This window comes from Phoenix dactylifera, chromosome 11 (assembly GCF_009389715.1).
Source record: "Phoenix dactylifera cultivar Barhee BC4 chromosome 11, palm_55x_up_171113_PBpolish2nd_filt_p, whole genome shotgun sequence".
NCBI classification, from domain to species: domain Eukaryota; kingdom Viridiplantae; phylum Streptophyta; class Magnoliopsida; order Arecales; family Arecaceae; genus Phoenix; species Phoenix dactylifera.
This window is the reverse complement of record NC_052402.1, coordinates 784,972-807,537: the sequence shown is the minus strand read 5'-3', so window position 1 is coordinate 807,537 and position 22,566 is coordinate 784,972. Positions and strand designations below refer to the sequence as shown.

The 22,566-nt window shown below is 42.0% G+C and overlaps 4 protein-coding genes across 6 annotated transcripts; 2 read left to right on the top strand and 2 right to left on the bottom strand.

The window, feature by feature from the left end:
* The first annotated feature begins 1,275 nt into the window (after nt 1–1,275).
* Nucleotides 1,276–4,954, top strand: LOC103709033 (endoglucanase-like). The gene is made up of 8 exons (XM_008794187.4): nt 1,276–1,524; nt 2,036–2,248; nt 2,346–2,543; nt 2,710–2,787; nt 2,867–3,019; nt 3,121–3,229; nt 3,373–3,539; nt 3,626–4,954. The coding sequence occupies exons 1-8, from the start codon at nt 1,276–1,278 to the stop codon at nt 4,001–4,003; spliced, it is 1,545 nt and encodes a 514-aa protein (XP_008792409.2). The 3' UTR covers nt 4,004–4,954.
* Nucleotides 4,757–9,164, bottom strand: LOC103708997 (histidine protein methyltransferase 1 homolog). Of its 2 annotated transcripts, none has more exons than XM_026805346.2 (9): nt 8,938–9,164; nt 8,729–8,851; nt 8,546–8,611; nt 8,403–8,469; nt 8,151–8,290; nt 6,270–6,314; nt 5,856–6,188; nt 5,650–5,752; nt 4,757–5,101 (listed from the first exon to the last, which is right to left on the bottom strand). In XM_026805346.2, the coding sequence occupies exons 1-9, from the start codon at nt 8,971–8,973 to the stop codon at nt 5,019–5,021; spliced, it is 996 nt and encodes a 331-aa protein (XP_026661147.2). In that variant the 5' UTR covers nt 8,974–9,164; the 3' UTR covers nt 4,757–5,018. The 2 variants fall into 2 exon arrangements, with proteins under 2 accessions (XP_026661147.2, XP_008792354.2); XM_008794132.4 differs by having other exon boundaries at nt 4,802–5,101; nt 8,190–8,290; nt 8,938–9,159.
* Nucleotides 9,165–10,565: 1,401 nt separating this feature from the next.
* On the top strand, nt 10,566–13,585 carry LOC103709032 (pentatricopeptide repeat-containing protein At3g61520, mitochondrial-like). Its single transcript, XM_008794186.3, has one exon. The coding sequence runs from the start codon at nt 10,658–10,660 to the stop codon at nt 12,617–12,619; it is 1,962 nt and encodes a 653-aa protein (XP_008792408.2). The 5' UTR covers nt 10,566–10,657; the 3' UTR covers nt 12,620–13,585.
* A 2,581-nt stretch (nt 13,586–16,166) lies between these two features.
* On the bottom strand, nt 16,167–17,804 carry LOC103709031 (WRKY transcription factor 22-like). Of its 2 annotated transcripts, none has more exons than XM_026805333.2 (3): nt 17,293–17,804; nt 17,080–17,199; nt 16,167–16,996 (listed from the first exon to the last, which is right to left on the bottom strand). In XM_026805333.2, exons 1-3 carry the CDS (start codon nt 17,625–17,627, stop codon nt 16,477–16,479), a joined length of 975 nt encoding a protein of 324 aa, XP_026661134.2. In that variant the 5' UTR covers nt 17,628–17,804; the 3' UTR covers nt 16,167–16,476. The 2 variants fall into 2 exon arrangements, with proteins under 2 accessions (XP_026661134.2, XP_008792407.2); XM_008794185.4 differs by having other exon boundaries at nt 16,168–16,996; nt 17,080–17,193; nt 17,293–17,803.
* Between the last annotated feature and the right edge of the window lie 4,762 nt (nt 17,805–22,566).

The following is a 22,566-nucleotide window of genomic DNA, read 5'->3' as shown; positions in this document are numbered from 1 at the left end:
TCCGTGGTTTCACGCAATTTATAGTTGGTGATCTACTCCACTAAATAACCAATCTGTCCATAAATAAGTGTCAGTTAACAAGCACAAACGATATCCTTTTGCCATGTTGTGCGAAAAGATTGGCACAACTCACATACTCAAATCATTTAATTACAAAATTGCTCTATTTGATAAACTTTTTTTGTGTGTACGACGGACATCCTGAAGTATTTTTCTTAGTGCAATATTCCCAATCGCAAATATTTTTGTACACCTACCTCTCTCTCTCTCTCTCTATCTATCTATCTATCTCAATCTCAGTGAATATTAATGCCAATTAAGGACCGCCGTTTTATATAAAACAACACTGCAACTTGAGCACTTTTCCATACTGATGCCATGCAACAAAGAGAAGAGTTCAATGTTTTAATCAGTTGTAGTGTGTTACAACGCAAGCTGCATGCAAAATGCCGAGATGGAAAGGGTCCATCAAATCCTTATTCTGTGGTTCGTACAACTTGGGCACCGTAGATTGGCACCTTGGATTTCACTATCGGTGCAACTTTTACGCCTGTTAAGTGCTCCTCGAGAGCCAACATGCAAGTTACAGCCGAAGTAGAGCAAAAGCACCACCATACTTTCTCAGAAATAGCGAATCTCAGTGACGTCAAATGGCCTACAAAATGGGCCCTAGCTATATCTCATGCCGATTGGCACAAGTTATAAGCTTATTTGGTTATTTGCTTTATACCATGAAACGTATGTCATATTGCCATCCTTATAAGGGGAAGTCGAGGCATTCATCCAACCAGGCGGCCACTTTGGTTGCAACTTCTTATCCCAGCCATAGAAGTGGCGGTTTCCTCGCTCTCTTTACAACAATCTCAGGCACAAACTGATACACGAAAAGTTCATTCCACAAAACTACCTAACAGCTCGTTCTTCTCCTTTTAGTTTTTATAACAGCCTTTTATTTTCTTTATGTCAGCAATTACTCAACTTGCACCATTCCAAGGCCTATGTTGTTCGGTATATACTTCTCCAACTACGAGATCATTGCTTTTTAGGAGGGAAGCAGGCAAAGGTGGCATGGGTCGGAGGGTGCAAAGAGTGAAATGGAGAAACAGAAGGTATGGGTAGTCTATCATCCTACTTGTAGTCTGTTATGTTGGGTGTAGATAGAGTGTAAACACTCATATACATCTTTGCTCTATGATCACTATATATACAGGTCTCCGTAAGAATAAAATCATAGCAAGAGAGATAGTACTATAGCAGTAGCTAGAACTAGAAGCAATGGCCTGGAAGGAGAATGGTTCGGCTGTTGCGTTATGCCTATGGGCACTGGTATTTGGTTTAGCTATAGGGAGTGCAGTAGATGAGGGTGGTGAGGGCAGGGCCCTTTGTGATGGGTCTTACAACTACACCGATGCCCTAGCGAAGGCCATTCTGTTCTTCGAAGGGCAGCGCTCTGGAAAGCTGCCTGCCGACCAGCGAGTTGAATGGAGGGCCCACTCAGCTCTCACAGATGGCCAGATAGACAATGTAATGCTAGTAGCCTATTGTGCATACTTAAAACAATCCAAAATTAGCTTCGCATTCATCTTTTTACTTCTCTTTTTCTCTAGCTCCGTTTTTCAGTACACTCCAACATTTAGTTCTTAAAAGCATGGAGAATATGTTGCATGCAGCTTTAGGCAGCAGCATAACCTAGCCGACATCCTTTCCATCTTTTCAGTCAGACGGAATTCTTGGTCAGTGAGATGGCAGGTGGCTAAGGGCTATTAGACACCATACCAATCAAGTCTTATTACATAACGAATAGGATCTATAGAAATAAGACGATGTGATTGGTATAGTGCATGCGGTATAGGATACGGCTTCTCAAAAAAGAGAGAGTCGGGATAAGATAAAATATAACCATCTGGTAAACTTATAATGATTTGGACTCTAACAAAACCTGATAATGTGAGTTTAAACATATAAAAGATGGTGCAGAATACTTCTTGTTTTTGAGAAAGCAAAATATAACCAACCGTTTTGTTCCTCTCTTCAGGTGGATCTCACCGGCGGCTACTATGATGCTGGAGACAACATCAAGTTTGGCTGGCCCATGTCATTTAGCGTCGCCCTGTTGAGCTGGGCCGCCACCGAGTACGAGGCACAGATTTCTGCAGTTGGCCAGCTTGACCACCTGCACTCGGCCATCAGATGGGGAGCCGACTTCATACTGAAAGCTCACACTTCGCCAACCACACTCTATACTCAGGTCGATCTCCTTGCCTTTGGAAACATCAAAAAACTAAAGATGCATCCATTGCAACCATTAAGCAGCAAGATCGAATGCTTCTTTTGGCAATTGGCAGGTAGGTGATGGATCGGACCACTCCTGCTGGGAGCGTCCAGAAGACATGGATACGCCTCGTAATCTGTTCAAGATCACTGAAAGTTCACCAGGCACAGAGGTGGCTGCAGATGCTGCAGCAGCCCTCGCCTCTGCTTACATGGTATTGAAAAGTGTCGACCCCGACTATGCAGCAAAACTTTTGGAGGAAGCAAAAGCAGTAAGTGATGAAGAAAATCTCAGATGGTTGCACTCTCTTCCTTGATCCATTTGGCCAGGATCGATGCATCTGACTTGATTTCTTCTTTACATAGAAACCATTCTTTTGAGAAAGAATAAAATTATCTTTTCTCTCATGATGTGCTTATTAGTGATGTTTTGATCAGCTTTTCGAATTTGCCGATAAGTATAGAGGGTCATACCAAGCCTCTTGTCCGTTCTATTGCTCCTTCTCCAGCTACCAGGCAAGACTTCGACTCTCATTGATCAGCTATAACTTTGTCTCAAGAGTAATCGTAACAGTTCTATTTACTCTGTATATAGGATGAGCTTCTATGGGGTGCTACTTGGCTCTACAAAGCAACTAAAGACGTCCAATTTCTGACATTTGTATCAAATAATCAGAACTGGAGTGGTGTTGTTCCTGAATTCAGCTGGGACAACAAATTCGTTGGAGCACAAGCATTGCTAACAAAAGTATCCATAGACAACCTTCTATAACATTTCTAACAGATGGTCTCTGTTGCACATAACGATCACATCCCTCCAAAAATTTCTAATGTGATTTCTTCCTTCAGGAATATTTGGCAGGGAAGAAAGATTTAGCTATATACAAGACCCATGCTGATGGATTTGTATGTTCGTTGATGCCAGGAAGTGGCACTGTGAAAATCCAAACCACACCCGGTACCGAATCTTTCTTCTTAAGCAAGAGTAGATTTCAGACATCGCCCATGCTTCTCTCTTCGTACGCTACACAAGAATGCAACTCTCCTTTGGATCCTGAGTATCTTAATCTTACAGCATATTGTTTGTAATGCCATTTCCAGGAGGGCTTCTGTTCACACGGGACACTGTTAACTTGCAATACGTGACGAGTGCTGTTATGGTGCTGTTTTACTACTCAAATACCCTAGATTCAGCTGGGATTAGCGAAGTCCAGTGCAGCTCAGCTAATTTTTCCACTGCTCAAATCAGAGCATTTGCTAAATCACAGGCAAACATCATAGTTTTGGTTAATCAGTACTGCTCGGGCATCGAATTAGTTCTTGATTAACAAATTTTTAGTGCAATTTCTTTCAGGTGGATTACATACTAGGCAAGAATCCACTTGGCTACTCATACATGGTGGGGTTCGGCACCAAGTACCCGAGGCGTATACACCACCGAGGTGCATCCATACCGTCCGTCCAAGTTCATCCAGCAAAGGTGGCCTGCGGCGAAGGCTTCGCAGATTATTTTAACACCGATAACCCTAATGCCAACATTCACGTCGGAGCAATCGTCGGTGGTCCTAATTCCGGCGATGAGTTTGGTGATGTTAGATCAGAATCTATACACTCAGAGCCCACCACCTACATGAATGCAGCCTTTGTGGGTGCCTCAGCACCTCTGCTCGATGAAAAATGTGGCTTGCAGCTACCACTGGATGATGGAGGCTTTATGGCATCAGCTTCCTAGTTCAGCAGATGATTATGATAGTTCATGGTGCGATGTCATATTAGTAAAAATATCATTTATGGAGATCGTAATAAACCTTCGTGGCTTTGTTATAGCTCAGAAAAATAAACACTTTCTGGCATTCTTAAAACTCAGGCCTAGTTGTCTGGTTCCAATTCTGTGCTATTTGTTTCATCAGGGTGGATGCTGAATGTTTAGATAAATGATGCTAATGTAATGGGATTCGATGAGATTTGCATGAACCCAAAAATGTTTTCTTGGAATCAAATTTTCAGTTCTTCCAGCAAGGGGATATGGGCGGACAAAATAAACAAATTATAGACACTGTTTAAGCATTAGTTTTAGAATAGTAAAGGAGAATCTTTATCAAATAAAATAAGGGGCCTGTGTTAAACTTTTTTTTTTTAATATCACTACAAGAAGTTCTACACAATATCCATGTTTCCTATCTTAAGCAGTGAGTACTGTGGGAAATTGTGTGCATCTTTCAGTGCTTAGTTCACCTTCCCTCCTTCCTCCCCTTCACTTCTTTCCCTTTTTGTTGAGGGGCGGGTTTAACTCTTTTGAGAGTCAATCAGCTAACTGATTGAAACTACTTCAATGTAGATTGGAAACCAAAGTAGCTCACTGATTCCTTTTTCTTTGAAGAAATCAATAATAAAAGTTGGACTGTGAAGTTCATTGGAAAATGAGAAAGCCGAGAACAAATATTTTAGAAAATATTCAGAGGCAAAAACAGGAGAATTTTATGTGCTGTGCAAATATCCACTACATAAGGAAGCAACATGGAATTTGCAATATCTAAAATATCTTACCATTAGAGGGACAGTGGCACATTTATAGTGTACATTAGAAGTTGGCATGTTGAGCATTAGCAATCCCAATGATATGATTGCTCTGGACCTTGTTCTCAAATGGAGGACTAATGGAAGCAGCTTAAAAGAACAAGAATACATTTGAAGAAAAATACCTCTACCTAAAAGCTTGCTCCTCTGCGTATGTCAAAAGTACGAGTCTATTTGAATGAAAACTTCCACACCTCCCGGACGTTGGATGAACCATCAGCAACTTCAGCAAGCAAACAAGCTTCCATGATGCCTAATGAAAGTGGCCCCGAGTAATAAATTTAGACTTGATGGAGCCATGAAGAAGAATAGATGTTGATCCAAATGTAAAAATATGCATGAATCCCCATCACAGAGCCATGAAGAAGAATAGATGTTGAAATGTAAAAATATGCATGAATCCCCATCACATAGCATGCATGCAATAAACCCAGTAAGGAAAGTTGATGCATTGACCGAATTTACATTCTAAATGCACAAGCATTTCTCTAGAAGTCATGAGTAATGATGAATGCTTCCTGGTAGGATACATAGTTAGGTATGCAATCTAAAGGTAAATATGGTGAAATATCTCTGTCAACGTATAGCAATGCGGGCTTTCAACACAGGGTGGAAAAAAAAGGATTGAGAGCATGAAAGATGATATTGGTGAGGAATAGTACCACACTGGATAGGTTAAGAGGACCCTGAAGGTGCTTATATACTCATGGGCCACCCACCTACTGGCTTAAGCTTAGGATGGACTAACAAATATTCTCCAAGATGTAGTTTTTCAATAAAACAAAGAAGAGCATATCTTACCATCTTTTTTGACCAAATGTAGAAACTGTCTAGTACCCCCACCTACTCCAAAATAATGCTTCTTTCCTGCCATGTAGATTACTCCAGAAGGATGATGCAAACACTGTAACATATATTCTTAATCTCAATGATTACCAACATACAACAAAGGGAGAAGAGCTATATGCCAGTGGTAAACAGCAACAATTCATGTTAAGGGCACTTGCCTTCTTGATAAGCCCATAAAGACTATGGAGGGAGGATAATGCATACACAGTTTCTGCCATCAATATGATATCATAGCCATCACATCCCTTTTGCTCTGGATCATCTGTTGCTTTTTGTTGGTCCATATTAAATCCACAGTGCAGCAGCTGGTGGATTTCACTCCAATCACCAGCAAAAAATCGTACATCAGGGGAGATACTCATATCCGTCTTGTTTGTAATCAGAAAATGTTGTTGAGACAATTTTTTCATGAGGTTGACTTTTACGTTTGGTATCGTCAGATGCTTGAGGACCTCAGCATTAAAGTCTTGGAAATGTATAACAGCTGCACCCTGATGAATAAAGGAACACATGAATCAAAAAATTGAAAATAAAGTCCAAAGTAAACTAATCAGAAACAGTAGAAATCATACCTCAAGACCTGTAAAGATCCCAGGAAGACCGTGACCACATCCAAGCTGAAAATAAGACAGAAAAGCAACTATTGTCAGTAGCAATCAGGGCAACTTCAGAGCTGACTGCCGACATCTCAAGACAAAAATATGAGGGTCACTATTTTCATATGCAGAATGGAACATGATAGGAAACTTATTATTCCAGCACTCATTAAAACAAAACATATTGATTAAAAAGAAAAATGGGCGAGCAAGGCCTTGTTCATGGAAAACTTTCAATAAGAAAAAACAACATGAGAATCCTCCATCCTACACATAAAATCGATTCTCATTTAAGCAACTTTAGCCCATAATCAAAAAAAAATTGCAGTTTTACATAGTTTTCCTTGCAATTGGAACTTGGAAGCACACTTAAACTACTGTCACATGCTTGGAAATATGCACACTGATTTCCTCCACAGGCTGTGGGGCTGAAGCCAACAAATCTTGCATCAGTTAGGCAAAATGATTGCATTGCCTGACTGCACAAAAAAGCTTGAACCATTGTCCTGGAAGGCAATTCTACACTTTGCAAACATATGTTTCATAATTCATGTCATTGTGAAGATCATCAATAGTTCCAGCTGCATATACTGGAATTAATACTGCAAATTAAACAGTCTATGGGCAGGCAACCAACTATCCTTTCCCATATATTTGGTTTGTTTATTGTTTACGAACTGGAAATGTTCTTAACAATTTGCATAGATAAGCAAATTATTCCAATTCATGTTGGATGGATTGCCCATCAAGGAGGATTTCCATGTTTTCTCCTCAAACAACGGAAAACTATTATTACTTGCAAAAGACATTGCTACGCACTTTTGAGAATAGGTTGTTATATAGACATAAAAATCATCAATTGATTTGATGGAATATACTAGAAGGAATTGCTTATATTAAGCATTTTAGGGATAGGAAAACAAATAATCCTCAGCTAACAACTTTGACTTTCTTGTTTTCCAGAATTCAAAAGGTTATGTATTGTAGATACAACAGGCATGCAATTTGGTGCAGCTTCATTGGTTACTACTGCTCACAAATATACTGCATGAACTACAGCTAAGCCAGCTTATATCATGCTTTGCTCCATGTCAACACAATGCATCGACAAGAAAAATTCATCCATTATGTAAGGAAGCTATCACCAAATCGCCTACCTGGCTACCTTGATATACAGTTTTTCCATTATAACTGCCCTCTTGTACCTTTATACTTGATTGCCAATATATGAACACTAATTGCACATTTGTAGAAAACTGAAAACATAGCATCATGATACATTATCAAGCAGTGATGTCATTATCACCTAGAAAGAAGTTGCATACATGCATATTGTTGCTAGTAAAGGTGTACAAGGTGTTACTTTTTAATATCTACATCTTGCTCAATAAGATAACTTAATGAGACCATGAAAACTTATACAAGCTCCTGGCAACTTGTAAGTTCTTCATATCTATTTTTTGGTAAAATAGATATCTTCAATAACATGTTTAAACTAACTTGTCTCTTGTTCCTTTTCCCCATTAAATCATCTGGTAATATTATCATATATATACTGCTACATATGCTCAAATCTATGCTCTATCACTAAGGAAATCCTCAAAACTTATTATTGTGATTGTCAAATATAGAAACTTGACTTTCAAATCCACAAAATTCCATTCTAATACAATGCTTTAATCCATTAACTAGACATTTGTGACTATATGGTATTTTTTCTGACATGATGCAGTTAGGAAGAAAATTTCATTCCACGCTCATGCCTTATCATGGAAACAAGAGAACCTAATTGCTAATTATCCAAGTATAATGCAAACAAAAATCCATTTCAAAACCATTTCCCGTGAAGTTCACGACCTGAGAGCACAAAATATCACCTGAGACCAAGCAGCGCACCTCTAATACTCGCTTTCCTTTAAACATTAACCGACCTTCTCGGACCTCAGAACAGAGGGTCTTGACCAGATCAACCGACCCTTCCCACAGCTTCAATCCTCCTAATCTCATAAATAATGTAAACAATTTTGTAAAAATATGCTTAAATTAATGTGCTAAAGACCAAAAGTTATTAGCAAACAAGAAGAAAGCAGCAAATAATAAAGATTTCACCTTCGTATTTTCCCGCGAGCAAATCCGAATTGGCCACCCCAAAAACATCGAAAGTACTTACTCTTCCCTAAAAATGAAAACCCAAAGAGTGCTAAGCTACAGAGCTCCTTCTTTTTCTTCGAATTAATATATAAATCAGATACCTTGAGAAGTGTAAGCTCGTCGTTAATAACAATGGGTTCTGCATTTGATTTCACTGTCGATGATTCCTGTGAGCAGGACACGATTCAGGGGAATTGGAAAATAAAGAACTGGTTTTTATGAACAAAAATTAATCATCCATAGCGGAAAAACCGAATGGGCAAGGAAAACAGGAACGGAATTACCTCAGAGAGGAGCACTTCTACGCAAGGAGGAGGGGGAGGAAGAGGCTTCTCCGGAGAACCAAAGAGCCCAAACCCCAGGCCCTGCAGGTTGAGATTCGAGAAGGAGAATAGAGGGTACGTCTCCTGAGCCAGGAATTGGACGAACAAAGACATGATCAACGAAAGATTTGGGAAAAGGAAGCAGGATGAAGAGATAAGAAGATGGATACCTTGGGCTTCGAAGAACTGTTCTCCTCCTCCGCCATGGACGGCCTCAGACTGAGAGCAGAGGAACAGATGACGGATGAGAATGGACCGGAGGCGGCGAGCGGCGGAGGAGGTGCGCCGGCGCTGGAGGCTGGAGGGAGGGAGAAAAGGTCCGAAAGGAGGAGCTCGGCTAGGGTTTAAGAACTCGGCCACGGACCAACGAATCGGGTGGGGTAGTTTGGGGGAGGGAGGAAGAGAGACTTGAGGGACTTAACTGTAGTATCTATAACTTGTAAGGACTTCGATGCAATATTCTCTTGTATCATGTTTCGACTAGTCCCAGCATTCGAGCTACATTTATAACCACCAAGGTGGTAGCTCAGTTGGAACGGGGCGTTTACTTCCAACCAAGTGGTTCCAGGTTCGAAACGCGCGGGCGTCGATTAAATTTGGGGACCGAATGCTCCACGCCTGGACACGGGGTCTGGAAGTGCTACTGGTCGGCTGATAGCCTGGGTGGTGCCAGGTGTGACGTACTCACACGGAGGGTCGGGTCGGGTAACCAAGCCGGCTCACGGGTGGGGAGGGTATAAGTAAAATAGGTCGGCGTGCCCAACACACGACCCGGTTTGCCCGCATCGAACATTCTCCTGGCGGGGTGGGGGGCCCAGTGGGGGCTGCTACGCGGGGTTGGGCTTGTCCCTTCCTCCCCCTGCTCCCTTTTTTTAGCAAAAAAAAAAAAAAAAAACTACATTTATAAAAATTCAAGATGCTTAAAATGCGACAATGTCAACATGTAAGGACGTCGACGCAATATCTTTCTAGCTCAGGTTTAAATTAGTCCCGGCAGCTGACAGGGGTGTGCATGGATTGGATCTGGTCAGTTCAGAGCTAAACCCAAAACTGAATCAATTTAAATCGATTTTCTAAAACCGAAGTCGTGATGGAGCCAACCATCTATAAAAATTAGAATTGATCTTAAAAGTTTGCTTTGATCCGATTCGGCTTATTTGATTGGTATTCAATAGGTTGGACTAAATGGGCTGGGTTGAGTTTAAATATGCAAAATTTCCATTATACATAAAGTTGATATTCAATGAACTAAAATATATTAATTATACTCAGTTTAAACATATAAATTCTATTTTATAAAAAAAATATAAAAAAAATTAAAATTAAAATTTATATGTAGAGATATTTATGGGTTGGGTTGGTTTGAATTGATTTTTCAAAAACTCAAACTAAAATCAAATCAAATTTTTTTGAGTTTAAAACTTTTTCAAACCAAAACTAATTTTAAAAAATTAATATAAGCTGAACCAAAAAGTCCGGTTTAGCAGCTGGCATGACGGGACTAGTTCACCTCCAAAAACTTAAACTAAATTGTGATAATAGCAATTTATTTGGATTTCCATGCAACGTTCCCTTGTGTGGGTTTTAACTTGTCCTAGCACGAAGCTCTCCTGGACTAGTTCAGACCTCAAAAAAAGAAAGTTAATACAAATAATTTTCTAATTTGAATTTGATTTCGGATATTTTTATCTTTATAGTGTTTGGCATTTTCTGTGTCCGAGCCCGGCCCACGATCAGCTTGACGTCCAAGGTATTGAATCGGTGGTAAACCAGGCCATTCTTGAAGAACCAGGCCCACGATCAGCTTGACGTCCAAGGTATTGATCGAACTGAGAGCGCCGCTTCACTCCGCCGCCATCCCCTCCCTCCTATCAGTTTCAAACCCACCTCATGTCGACCGGGCGGAGAGTGATAAAGAACCAGTCTTTAACGGTGCTCTTGCGCCGCCTCTCACCCTCCCGCCATGCCTCCGCCGCCGCCGCCGCCGCCGCAAGCGCAGCCCCCGCGACGGCTGGCGACGGCGGCCGCAGCGGCCACCACGGCGAGGATCACTGCCTACGCTCCCTGGCTGCCTCCCAGACGGCCTCCGACGCCCTCCTCGCCTTCCGCTCCCTCGACCCTTCCCTCCGCCGCACCCCCCTCTGCAACGACCTTCTCCGCTCCCTCCTCCGCTCCGGCGAACCCGGCCACCGAGCCGAAGCCTTGGCCCTCCTCCGCCACATGCTCCGTCCGGATTCCACTTGCCGACCCGACCGCATCACCTGTTCGATATTATTCTCCAATCTCTCCAAACGAAGCCAGCCGGTGGAGGACGAATCTCTTCACTTCGTTGTCCAGATGGCCGTGATGGGAATTTTTCGATCCGATGCCTTCCGATTCACAGAACTCGTCAACAAGCTCTGCTACGGCGGCGGCACAGCCAGGGCTTGGGATTTTGTTCGCGCTGTGAAGGACGCCGGTGGTGCCATCGAGACCCCGGTGTGCAATGCTCTCCTGGCCGGCCTCGCCCGAGACCGGGAATTCCAAAAGATGAATCTACTCTTCTCCGAGATGAAGGATATGGGCGTTCGCCCCAATGTTGTCACTTTTGGGATCCTTATCAATCATCTGGTCAAGTCCCGCCGCGTGGATGAGGCACTGCAGGTGCTCGACGTAATGACAAGGCCTGACTCGGAGGTGAGCCCCGATACGGTCACCTTCAACACCATCATCGATGGGCTCTGCAAGGTCGGCAGGCCGGATGATGCGATGGCACTGCTTGACCGGATGAGCATCCGACATGGGTGTAGCGCCAATACTGTCACGTATAATAGCCTTATTGATGGTCTCTGCAAGGCCGGCGAGATGGACATGGCACATGAATTGGTGGCCCGAATGGAGCGAGAAGGCGTTCCTCCCAGTGTGGTCACGCTGAACACTCTTGTGTCTGGGATGTGCCGGCATGGCAGGCTTGGCAGTGCCCTTGACTTCTTTCGACAGAAGCGTCACACTTGGGCCGATGTCAGAGGCAATGCCGTCACTTATAGCACTCTGATTAGTGCTTTCCTCCATTCAAACAATGTGGGCAAAGCCATGGATTTGTTTGATGAGATGGTTAGCGAGGGACATTCTCCAGATTCGGTTGTATATTTTACGCTGATATCTGGATTGAGCCAGGTTGGCAGGTTGGAGGATGCATGCTCTGTCGCATCATCCATGAAAAAGAATGGCTTCCAACTTGATACCAAAAGCTACAATATTTTGATTAGTGGGTTCTGTAAGAAGAAGAAGCTAGATAAGGCGTGTGAGGTGCTCCGGGAAATGCAGGAGGCTGGACTTAGACCTGATGTCTTCACTTACAACACCTTGATTGCCGCTTCATGCAAAGCCGGGGATTTTCCAACTGTGGGTCAGTTGTTGAACAAGATGGTCGATGATGGCTGCAAGCCCTCTGTGGTCACTTACGGCACCCTAATCCATGGTTACTGCAAGGCTGGCAATCTTGATGAGGCCTCGAAGATTTTTCAGAACATGGATGCTGCTGGAGTGCCCCCAAACACTGTGATATACAACAGTCTTATTGATTCTCTCTGCAAGGATAGGAAGATTGATATTGCAATTTCTCTTATGGATGAGATGCAAAAGAAAGGCGTACCTCCTGATGTTATAACGTATAATGCCATGCTTAAGGGTCTTCGTGACAGGAATATGTCGGATGAAGCCTTTCAGCTGATGGATCGAATGAGACAAGAAGGATGCAATCCTGATTACGTAACTATGGATATTCTTACAGAATGGTTATCAGCTATAGGTGAGATGGAGAGGCTGAGACGTTTTGTGAATGGGAAGGGGGTTGATATCTCACAAAAATAGTCTTGACCAGAAGCGGTCCTCCACTTTTATAGAGCATAGGTACTTTGGAGGTTGTTTTCATTGAACTGAGCTCATCTGTCATGGAAAACAGAGAAACAATTTCTACCATGGATGAGCATGTGTGTGAGGGAGAGAGATGCTATGGAGTATGTCTATTATGATAAGCTCCCACTGGTCGCAGATGGGCTTAAGAGCATAACTGGTTTTCGTTTTTGTATTTAAGGATTGTCTGTTTTTATGGTTGACCACAAGTATCTGCAGCTGAGGCCACCTGCCGGCTGCAGAGGCTACCTGAAATCTTATGATTTCATCTTTAGCAGATACAGTGTCCAAGTTCCACGAGGTGGACGAGAAATTTGGATACTCAAATTTCAGCATTTTTTCTTGGTATGAGGTCCCCTGGCCTGTAAGTGATTTCAGGCATGTTCCATTTTGGGGAGATGAGCTTTTGCAATTCCACTTATAGTTCAGTTATGTTACATATTGCATGGGATACTGGCCTATGGTAATTGCCGTCTGAAAGAGTACCATGACCTCAGTTTCTCTTCCGGATCTGTTAGAATCTCCAAGGAAGGAACCATGGGGCAGATGTAGAGGTTGAAGTCTCATTAACTATGTGATTCTTATCCGATCTCTTTCACTTTATGGTAAGTCAGACCCAAATGATACAGAAGCAACTGGATTAATGTTCTCTGGATGTTGCTTCAGTTGTGCTGAAGGAAGAATGCTCTTTGGTGCAGAGACAGAGAATGGCTTATCAGGCTTTCACTGAAATATGCTGTTGACTTGTACTGTAACAAAACTATATTTGTTGCTTGTGGAGTAGATTAAGATTTGAAACTAAAGTATATTGCTTTTTTCCTAGAATTTTCATATTATCTTTACCAATTGTGTATATACTGTCAAGTGCTATTTGTGCTACCGAATACCAGGAATTTAAGTTGCCTGCCTGATGATTTAGTGATAGTCCTAGATGTATCTTCTTTGAGATAGGTTGCATGAGGGTATTGCATAGGAAGTGTAAGCAAACTCCTTTGATTGCAGTTAAGTATCTTTCAGGTGCAGGGGCGCTGAACAACTGGAGTATTTCGTGGTAGATCTGCATAACTCTTAACTCAGGCATCAAGCATCATGTATAGCCACTATGGTGGAAGTGGAGCGCAATACAAACCGTGCCTTCGCCGTATTTGAATCTGAAATGGTGAGTATCTTGCAAACTTTTTGCTGCTGTTCTTTCACTTTATATAAAGTATACGTTAGCTAATCATGGCAGGCGATGTTGCATTATGTTTCAATGGTTAGAGACCTATTAATTTTGTAAGGCTCCAGCTTAGTCTATTCATGAGATCTTTTGATGGTGGTATCAGAAATCTAGGTTTGAATTCCATCTTCATTGTGACTTGGGCAAGTCATGGGGGTCGGCAGTGGGCTAACCTTGTGCCATGGCTCGTTATCTAATGGGCCTTTTTCTCTCTGAAAACAAGAAGAAAGAACGGCCCATTAAACTCTTAAGATAAACCTCAAATTTTTTTCCCTCCTTTTTTTTTAAAAAAAAATGGATGATTCATACAATGCAGGTCTAATACGAATACATCCAATAAGATAAAAAAACAGCAAGTTCCGACTTGCTCTAGGCAACTTTTCTTTTTCCAACCCACGGGGTGCTCTTGAAATGACCGACGACATACGAAACCATCCAGTCTGCGATACTGTTTGCCTCTCTGAACATATGTTTGGCTTGAAAAATCATATCGCCGCTCGTCATGGCCTGAATATTCTGCCACAAAAAAAGGACCACTCTATTTGTTACTCGAAGTAGACATCAGCAAGTCAAATAAACCTAGAATCTAGGTTTTGCTCTTGTGGCCATGAGCTACACCTTGCTCCTGGAATGAACCAGATCTTAGGAGACCGTGTCGTGCCGTTTAATAACGTGGAGGACCATCAGTGTTTCTCCTGAAAATAGGAACGCTGTTCCTCCGAGAACAACCTGAGAATAGCAGCAAGCATAGTGTTAACAATTAAAATACCAGTCATGCAAGTCCAAATGGCACAATACAGTGCTATAATGTAACATGCCACGTCATGCGAGCTATTCCTCTAGTTAGATGCCAGTGCTTACAGACCATATGCTTATATGCCAAAATAAATGGATCAAATCCAGCATGATCAGATCAAACCAATAAGGCACAAGTCATTATTTTGGTCATCTCCGCGTCTCACAAGGTGGGGAATAAAGCCATGCAGCTAACGGAGCACTTATTCAACTAATTATGGAGTGATTTGTTCGTTTCGGGGATAACCGGATAAGCAAAATGCTGCCTCGCATTTGCCAAAAGCCTCCGTACAATCAAAACCAGTCATCCCGGTGAGATCCGTACCCATCCGTAAAAGCAACGGCTGCACGTCTTTCAGACAGCGGCCAGCCTTGTGCCACGTGGGTTGTCAGCTCCACTTCCACGGCGTCAGAAACCACCGCCACCTTCTGGTCCTTTGACCGGCGGAGGACGCACCGAACCCGCTCGAGCCACCTCCTTCCTTCCAGATTCGGCTCGTGCGTGAAACCAGCCACTGTTTGGATCGTGCCAGGATTTCTCATCCGCGGATGAGTCATGGTCGATAGTTTTATTTTCCAGCGGAGAGTTTGTATGACCATAAAAAGAATATTCTTTGTATATCTACAAGCCTGCATCAACCAGCCAAGCTCTCTCGCGGCTAGATTATGACAACTGGATATGGAAAAAATCTAATAAAAGAGTGACAGAATCGCACAATGGATTCACAAGAAGAGCTGCTATCTATACAAGAAGTCCCTTTCTTTCATCTTCTTCTCTCCAAGTCCGTTCTTGCAAATTATGGGATTATGTAGATCATTCTTTTCAAAGTGGACATGGACCTGTCCAGAAATACCAGATTATTGAGTGGAGCTTGCGATCCTTTATAATTTAGTACTGCTATATAATCCGTCAGATTGGTAAGCAACTAAAAGTGTAGCCATCTATTATGGAGCAATCCATTATTTAGTAGCATAAAATGATTTTATCATGCGAGGTGAAGAAGGATTTTAGAGAGAAAGAGACTCAGACGCACTATTATTGTCTAGCATGAAATACTTATTAGGGATGCACTAGCCAAGACTCAGAGAATTAAATTTAGGCTTTTTGTGACAAATCTCAATTCATTAGCAGTAAACATTCAACAGTGTATATATGACTCATCTTTTGATATATACGGCATAAATATTGCAAGGAAGAAATATTGGTGGAAGTGGAGATAAGATTACACCGGGTCACCTTTGACTTTTGAAAAATACCTAGCCTTACATTGTAGCCAGACTTTTGAGGTATTAAATAATAGGAGAACATCACAAGATATTGAGTTATTGTTGACACTCCCTTCTTTTTGTCTTGCTGCTACTCCCATTAGATATCTTTCTCCAGTCTCCACACATCAAAAAGTCAAAAATATACAGATAGAATCAGCATTATAAATTTGACAAAATATTAAATCTTTTCTACCACTGGACTTTAACATGCGGTTCCCTAACTATTATCATTTAATTTTTACTCTCGCACACATTTATATTTTTTTTGCATATTTTTTTTTTTATTTTTCCGCACAGTTATACTCTTTAGTTATGTTATCCTTGGACGGGTATACATACTTAAAGAAAAAGTAGGCACAGCCGCTAGGAATTCGAAATTAAAGAAATTTTAGAATTTAGGATGCTAGTGGAAGTTTCAAACAGGACCAAAAGTTATAATCCGGCCAATGAAAGGACCGGCTATTAAGTACACCAAACAGAAATGGACGGCTCAGATGCTCTAGTTTCAGCCCTTTCTAACTCTCAGCATATGTCAACTCCCACCAGCTGCGGCTGCTGCGTTGTTGGAGGCCAGCCAGGTGGCGAAGAAATACTCCGCGAGGCCACCTCCGTCGGCGTAGAAGCCCGAGAGGGCCGGCAACTTGGCGGCGCCGACGTCCGTGCCCTCCACCAGCCCCTCCACCCCCAAGAAGACCACGTCCTCCTCTCGCGCCATCTCGATGTCTCCCACCGTCAACATCTCCTCCACTTCCTCCTCCTCCTCCTCCTCCATGTCCTTCCACTGCCGGAGGAGCTCGTCCTTCACGGACGACGACGCGGGGATGGAGGGTGTCATCCGGTCGCTAACGGAGGCGGACGGAGAGGTGGAGACAAGCGACGAGGGAGGGGGCAGCTTCTGGCGGGTGCAGCCGGCGAGGGAGTTGCGGTGGGTAGGGAGGGGGTGGTTGTGCTCGGCTGTGTAGGTAACGACGAGCATCGCCGGGTCACTCTGGCTCTTCTCGACCTGCTTCCTCGCCAAGCACCCTTTCGAGCTGCTGCACCTGTAATATCCCCTGTTCTCCCTCCAAGTTAGAATCTTTAAGACTAATGAGAAAAAACAAACGGAAGAGAAGAAGCGGAGTTATATAGTCTATACCGGGGATAGGGAGAGCCTTTTATAGGTTTCTGGCCGTATTTACGCCAAGCCCACAGGTCACAAGGGAGGCCGTCGGCGGGGACATGGCAAACCACCCTCTTCTGCTGGTTCTTCCTGTTTCTTATTTCTCAGATACATTAGATTTAGATAAAAGATTTCTCCTTTGTTATTTGCTTAAAGAGAAGACACAGTGTGGAGAGAGGAAAGATTTACCTTTTTTTGGAACGAGGGGTGTCAGTTACTGGCCGTTGAGGCAGCCTCGGCTGTTGTTGGGAAGGACTACTAAGCTGGGGGGAGAGCAGGGATGGTTGCTGCCGTAATGGTTGCTGATGGGGTTTGAGGAAGAAGGGCTTGCAGAGCTCCTCCAACTCATGGAAAGAGGTTTCTGTGTCCATGATGTCTGGAAAGTCAAAAAGAATGTCCTTTCCTCCATCTACCTGCTCCTCCTTTAGGACAAGAGGGGGGAAGGAAGAGAAGGGATCTGTTGATGGTCTTGTCAAACAGCATCCCCTTACTACTGCCTGTAGATCCCAGTTGTCGACGTCCATGGATTTGGATTGCTGAACGACTTCTTGGGACTTCAATGCAGCTTTATTTGGGCATTAGAGAGGGAAGCCTGGGACTTCACTGAAGGCTGGAGCGAAGGGAAGAGGAAAGCTTGGGATGGAGTTTTTAGCATAAAGAGAGGAGCGGGGTGTGGGAATTTATATAAATGGGTTTGGTGGCTGTCACGGCGGTGCAAGATGTGAGCGGTGATGGATCTCCAAAATCCAAAACCGCTATCCCATGACTGAAACGCCGCTTTTTCTACGCAACCTGACTTTGTGAAAATGTCAGAGGAGTGAGAAAATGTTTTTTTTTTCGTTTTTCCTTCGCTATCTCTCTCTTTTTTTTTAAAAAAAAAAAACAGAGTCGTTTACGACCTCACAATCCACGCGCACCCCCTCGTTCGTGCACCGCCAATTAATAAAAAACAAACTAAATCCCTTTCTGTCTCTCTAGAACATGTACTGCCGGAGAGGTTTGCACAGTTATGAAAAAAAAAAAAAAGAAGCTTCCTTTAGATATGTAACTAAACACTTATTAATATCAAAAGGATAAATCTACAGTATTTATATCACAAGCTTCTGAAATATGTCATAAAATCTATACTAGCAATGTAATACTAACTTTTACCATGCACGAGACCGTGTTTCACCGCCCGCAGCCTCCATCATCTTTCCTACTTTACCCACACGATCAAAGATTTGAGTCCTTTATTTATTTATATAAAATCTTTAGCAAAAAATAAGATGAAAACTATTTTAATATTCATATAGATTTTATTTTAAATAAATATAGAAATAAAAATAAACTGCGCCGCAGGGCCACAGCGAGGGACGTCGGGGCTGGGAAGGACCGCGCGATGCCGTCGGCCGATACGTGCCCGTGAACGGACGACTCGGGAGCGGAAGTGGTGGGGGACCGGGACCCGAATGCTGATTTGATTGGGTGCACCGAGTCCAAATCATAAAAAAGGTCCAGCAAAAACGAACAGGTCAAGGTCTGTTTCGCGCGACAGGATATATATATGTTTATATAAATTGGATACTGGATAGGATCAAATCAAAATACTCGTCGATCCATCGCATCAAAACGCAATCCAAAAGGGGATTTCCTCAACATATTCGTCAGCCAAAACAGGGTGATGAACCAAAGCAAAAAAAAAAAAACAGGGTGATGAAACGGGGCGTGGGAGTCGTACTGAAACCCGCGTCTGGAGTTTTGGGGGTGGGGGACCGGCCCTGTTTGACGAATCCTTCCACGAGGGCGACGGGGAGAGCAGGCGCGAGGGGTGATGCAGCCAGCGCGGGCGCGTCCGCTACGGCACCGCGGCGCGTGCGCATGTCGTCTTGGTCGAACCTGGAAGACATTATTTTAATAGTATGGGCCAAGCTATTCTGTTGTTCTGTTGCTCGAGAGGATGATAACATGGGGCTAGCTTCTTATTATTCTCTTTGGATTATTCTGTCCAGGTACAAATGACCACCCCTGGATGGATTTAATCAAGGAACTGCATTTAGAGCATGGGATGCAACAGAGTATATAAAAAGCAGCTGTGAGCTTCAAACCATATTTGAAGGAGTTGTTGGCAGTAGAGTTTTCAGAAGTAGAGCTTTTGGAAGTAGAGTTTTTATAAAATGTTGTTTGTTGTTCGATAACTATGTTTCTAAAGTGTTGTGATACTTTAACATATGTTTGGTAAACAAACTGAAGAAATACTTTTCGTAGGACAAAATGACCATAAAGTATAATATATAGTATTATACAAGAGAGCATAATAAAATATAATATTGTTTACTATAGCATAATAATTTAATATAATATTAAATTATTTAACATAACATATATGATATAATGTAATATATATATAGTATAATATAATAATAAAGATATAAAATATTATAATTATTAGTATAAATTATTTTTTTCTTAATATAACATAATATTAAATTATTTAATATAACATATCAATGTATTATGATATAATGTAACATAATATTATATTTATAGTATAATACAATAATAAAGGTATAAAATATTATAATTATTCGTGTAAATTAACTTTTTACCCTCCTGATGACCATTTATCTCTGTAATAAATTTTCTAGCAGATTTTCAGGATTATAAAGGGACATTTTGTATAATTGTTATATATTATCACAGGTATTTTGGGCAAAAAAATAACTTTCCGACCGGATCTAAAAGTGCTTTTTCGAAAAGCTCCAAAATAGAGCTTCCTCCAAAAAACTATTTTTAGCTTTTTAGAAAAGCTAAAACAGCTTCCTGAAATTTTTACCAAACACTTCTATTTTATCTAAAAGTTCTTTTTGGCCCTTCAAAAACTCCCCTAAACAAGGCTAAGTAGGTTCTTATATGGCATCTAAGAGAACCAAATGCAGCATCACATGCCAACCGATGATTTGTGTTTTCTGTCTCTTTCCAGTCTTGTTACCTTTTCAGTTCTAAAAGGTTGATAGGATATCAGTTCAAGTCTTTGCCGACTTAGGACGCCGCCTATATATTGGCCTAATCTAATTATTATAGAAATATCAGTTTGAGTCTAAATCAATTTACTCTATTATAAATATTTATTGTAATATCAAAAGAAAAAAAAGGCAATTGAGTACCGAGAGATCAGATGTATTAGGAGCTAAAATTTGTGTAATAATCTTGCACTTTATAATCTTTATTTTTTTTATCGTAAAGCTTTTATATTATCTTTGTCCGTGGACATAGGTCAATAGATCGAACTGTATAAATATTATTCTTCCTAACTATCGCAACATTTCTTGCGTGATAAACCTAAACTACAATTTCTGCCGAAGGCCTTCTGCGCTTGTAGGATGGATAAAAATAGTCATGTTACATTGGATAACAAGGCTTTCTCGTGAAGGCTACCTAACGCTAGTCCTGAATAGTGGCAAACCACAACAATTCTCTACGTGTTAGTCGTGATCACCACTGATTCAGCACCAACCTCCTTTTAGGTCTTATCCATGAGAAGGGAATGGGGGATGCCCACTCCCACCCATGACCCACCATGAGCTCTCTTGGTCATAGCACGATCTTAATGGTCCTTAAGCGGGGATCCATCTAGATTACGTTTGATCCACCACTCCCTCTCAATGTGATCTCAAACAAATCTTTATCCAATCCATCCTTCCATCAAAAGTGCACCTCACCACTTGCCGTCTTATAGTGGGTTCTAGCTTTCTTGCAAAAGGGTGTGCTTCCACAGTTGGGCGACTGTAGGAGGCCCACCTCTCTTTCAGGCCATTTAGGAGTTCGACCCCACCGCCGTGTCAGCCCAGCGGCCTCCGGATCCTTCAAGAATAATCAGTTGAAAATTTCTTTTATTGTTGTGCTGATAGCAACATAAGAGGGCCCTGGGCCAGTATCAGTATCAGGGTAGGCGACCTCTCCCTTATTCTCCGACGGTAGTATGAGTCTAGGCCAGACTGCATCTAGATCTGGCGCTTGAAACTCCACCCGAGAGTAGCCCTGTTTCTCTGGAAGGTAGTCTGAGACTGTCTTCTGATGAGAGTAGTACTTAGTGGATGAGGACTGAGAATTTCCCTAGTATTTAGGACTTATGGTATGGACAAAATGGTAGACTATGCCTTATTTTAGTGCTCATGGGCTAGGGCAATTTGGCGATTGGCAGGGATCCCGCTGGAGGTTCGGGGCTGAAGGGACCAGTTTTTACAGGCCATGCGCCGACGTTCGGAGTCCCCACTGCTTCGCCAAGAGGCGGCCCAAGCGATTTGTACGTTTTACCAGATTCGGCTGACTAAGAACGTTCGTACCTTTGGCAAATGCAGTATATCACCGAGACTTGTAGTGGAGAGTGCCCGTGTGCAGGCGGCGGAGCTTAATCATATCATACCTATTCACATGGAGGTTCAGGTCGAGAGCCCAGAAAGATAACCGAGCTGGGCTACGGGTGGGAAGGGTATGAGTAAAAACGGCCGGCGTGCCTAACAGTTTTGCCCGCATCGAATATTCTCTTGATGGGGTGGAGGCCCAGTGGGGGCTGCTACCCGGGGGTGGGCTTGTCCCTTCCTCCCCTCTTTCTTTTTTTTTTTTTAAGAAAAAAAAAAAAAAAGCCTCATAGCATCTTTGCTGGTTTCCAGGTATGTACATCAGTCTATCCGTGTATGCTCTTAAATATTTCTGTGTTGCACAATGTAGTGGCCTTTAATACGTTAAGCATACCTTACAATTTGACTATGAGATCACATGAGTCATCGGAACCAAAACCATTGAGTGATGCATCTGCCAGCGAGTAGCGCAGCTGCCCAGACTTGACGTATTCTTTCTCCTGATATGCCCAGCCTCTGAATTTGAAGCTAGTTCTGGCAACGCCGTCTTTTTTTTTTTTTTTTTTTACATAAATACTTTCTTAAAATTTAAATTTGCACGAATACCTATTTAAAATTTATATTTATTTCTATATTATCATAATATACTATTTTTGCACAAATACTCCTAATACAATGATTCTTCTAACACCATTAATAAAAACTATATTTATTTCAATTAAAAATAAAATAAAATTTTGAAATTATTTTTGTGTCCTCCATCACGATTGTCTTATAAATTTTTTTTTCCGTATATCTACCCATTAAGAATATTTTAGTCATTTAAATTTAAAACTGTTAATTTTTTTTGGTATACCGTTAGCTCACGTCAATCTAGCATGAGTGCTACCCTTAGTATCAAGAGAAATAAAATGACATAAAGGTAAGAGGCAACATCAATCTCAGGCCCTGTTTGGGGGAGCTGTTGGCAGTAGAGCTGTTGGAAGTAGAGCTGTTGGAAGTAGAGCTGTTTGAAGTAGAGCTGTTATAAAAAGCTATTTGCTGTTTGGTAACTACATTCGTAAAGTGCTGTGGTACTTTGTTTTGTGTTTGGTAAACAAACTGAGAAAGTACTTTTGTATGA

Bases quoted from the DNA above. Each gene is read 5' to 3' on its own strand.
- LOC103709033 (XM_008794187.4), top strand. From the start codon at position 1,276: ATGGCCTGGAAGGAGAATGGTTCGGCTGTTGCGTTATGCCTATGGGCA. The intron at 1,525-2,035 runs GTAATGCTAGTA...TCCTCTCTTCAG, and splicing joins CAGATGGCCAGATAGACAAT to GTGGATCTCACCGGCGGCTA. The intron at 2,788-2,866 runs GCAAGACTTCGA...CTCTGTATATAG, and splicing joins GCTCCTTCTCCAGCTACCAG to GATGAGCTTCTATGGGGTGC.
- LOC103708997 (XM_026805346.2), bottom strand. From the start codon at position 8,973: ATGGCGGAGGAGGAGAACAGTTCTTCGAAGCCCAAG. The intron at 8,612-8,728 runs GTAATTCCGTTC...TCCTGCTCACAG, and splicing joins TAGAAGTGCTCCTCTCTGAG to GAATCATCGACAGTGAAATC. The intron at 6,189-6,269 runs GTATGATTTCTA...TTTATTCATCAG, and splicing joins GGATCTTTACAGGTCTTGAG to GGTGCAGCTGTTATACATTT.
- LOC103709032 (XM_008794186.3), top strand. From the start codon at position 10,658: ATGTCGACCGGGCGGAGAGTGATAAAGAACCAGTCTTTAACGGTGCTC.
- LOC103709031 (XM_026805333.2), bottom strand. From the start codon at position 17,627: ATGGACGTCGACAACTGGGATCTACAGGCAGTAGTAAGGGGATGCTGT. The intron at 17,200-17,292 runs GTAAATCTTTCC...CTGAGAAATAAG, and splicing joins ACCCCTCGTTCCAAAAAAAG to AAACAGGAAGAACCAGCAGA. The intron at 16,997-17,079 runs GTATAGACTATA...GAGGGAGAACAG, and splicing joins AAAGGCTCTCCCTATCCCCG to GGGATATTACAGGTGCAGCA.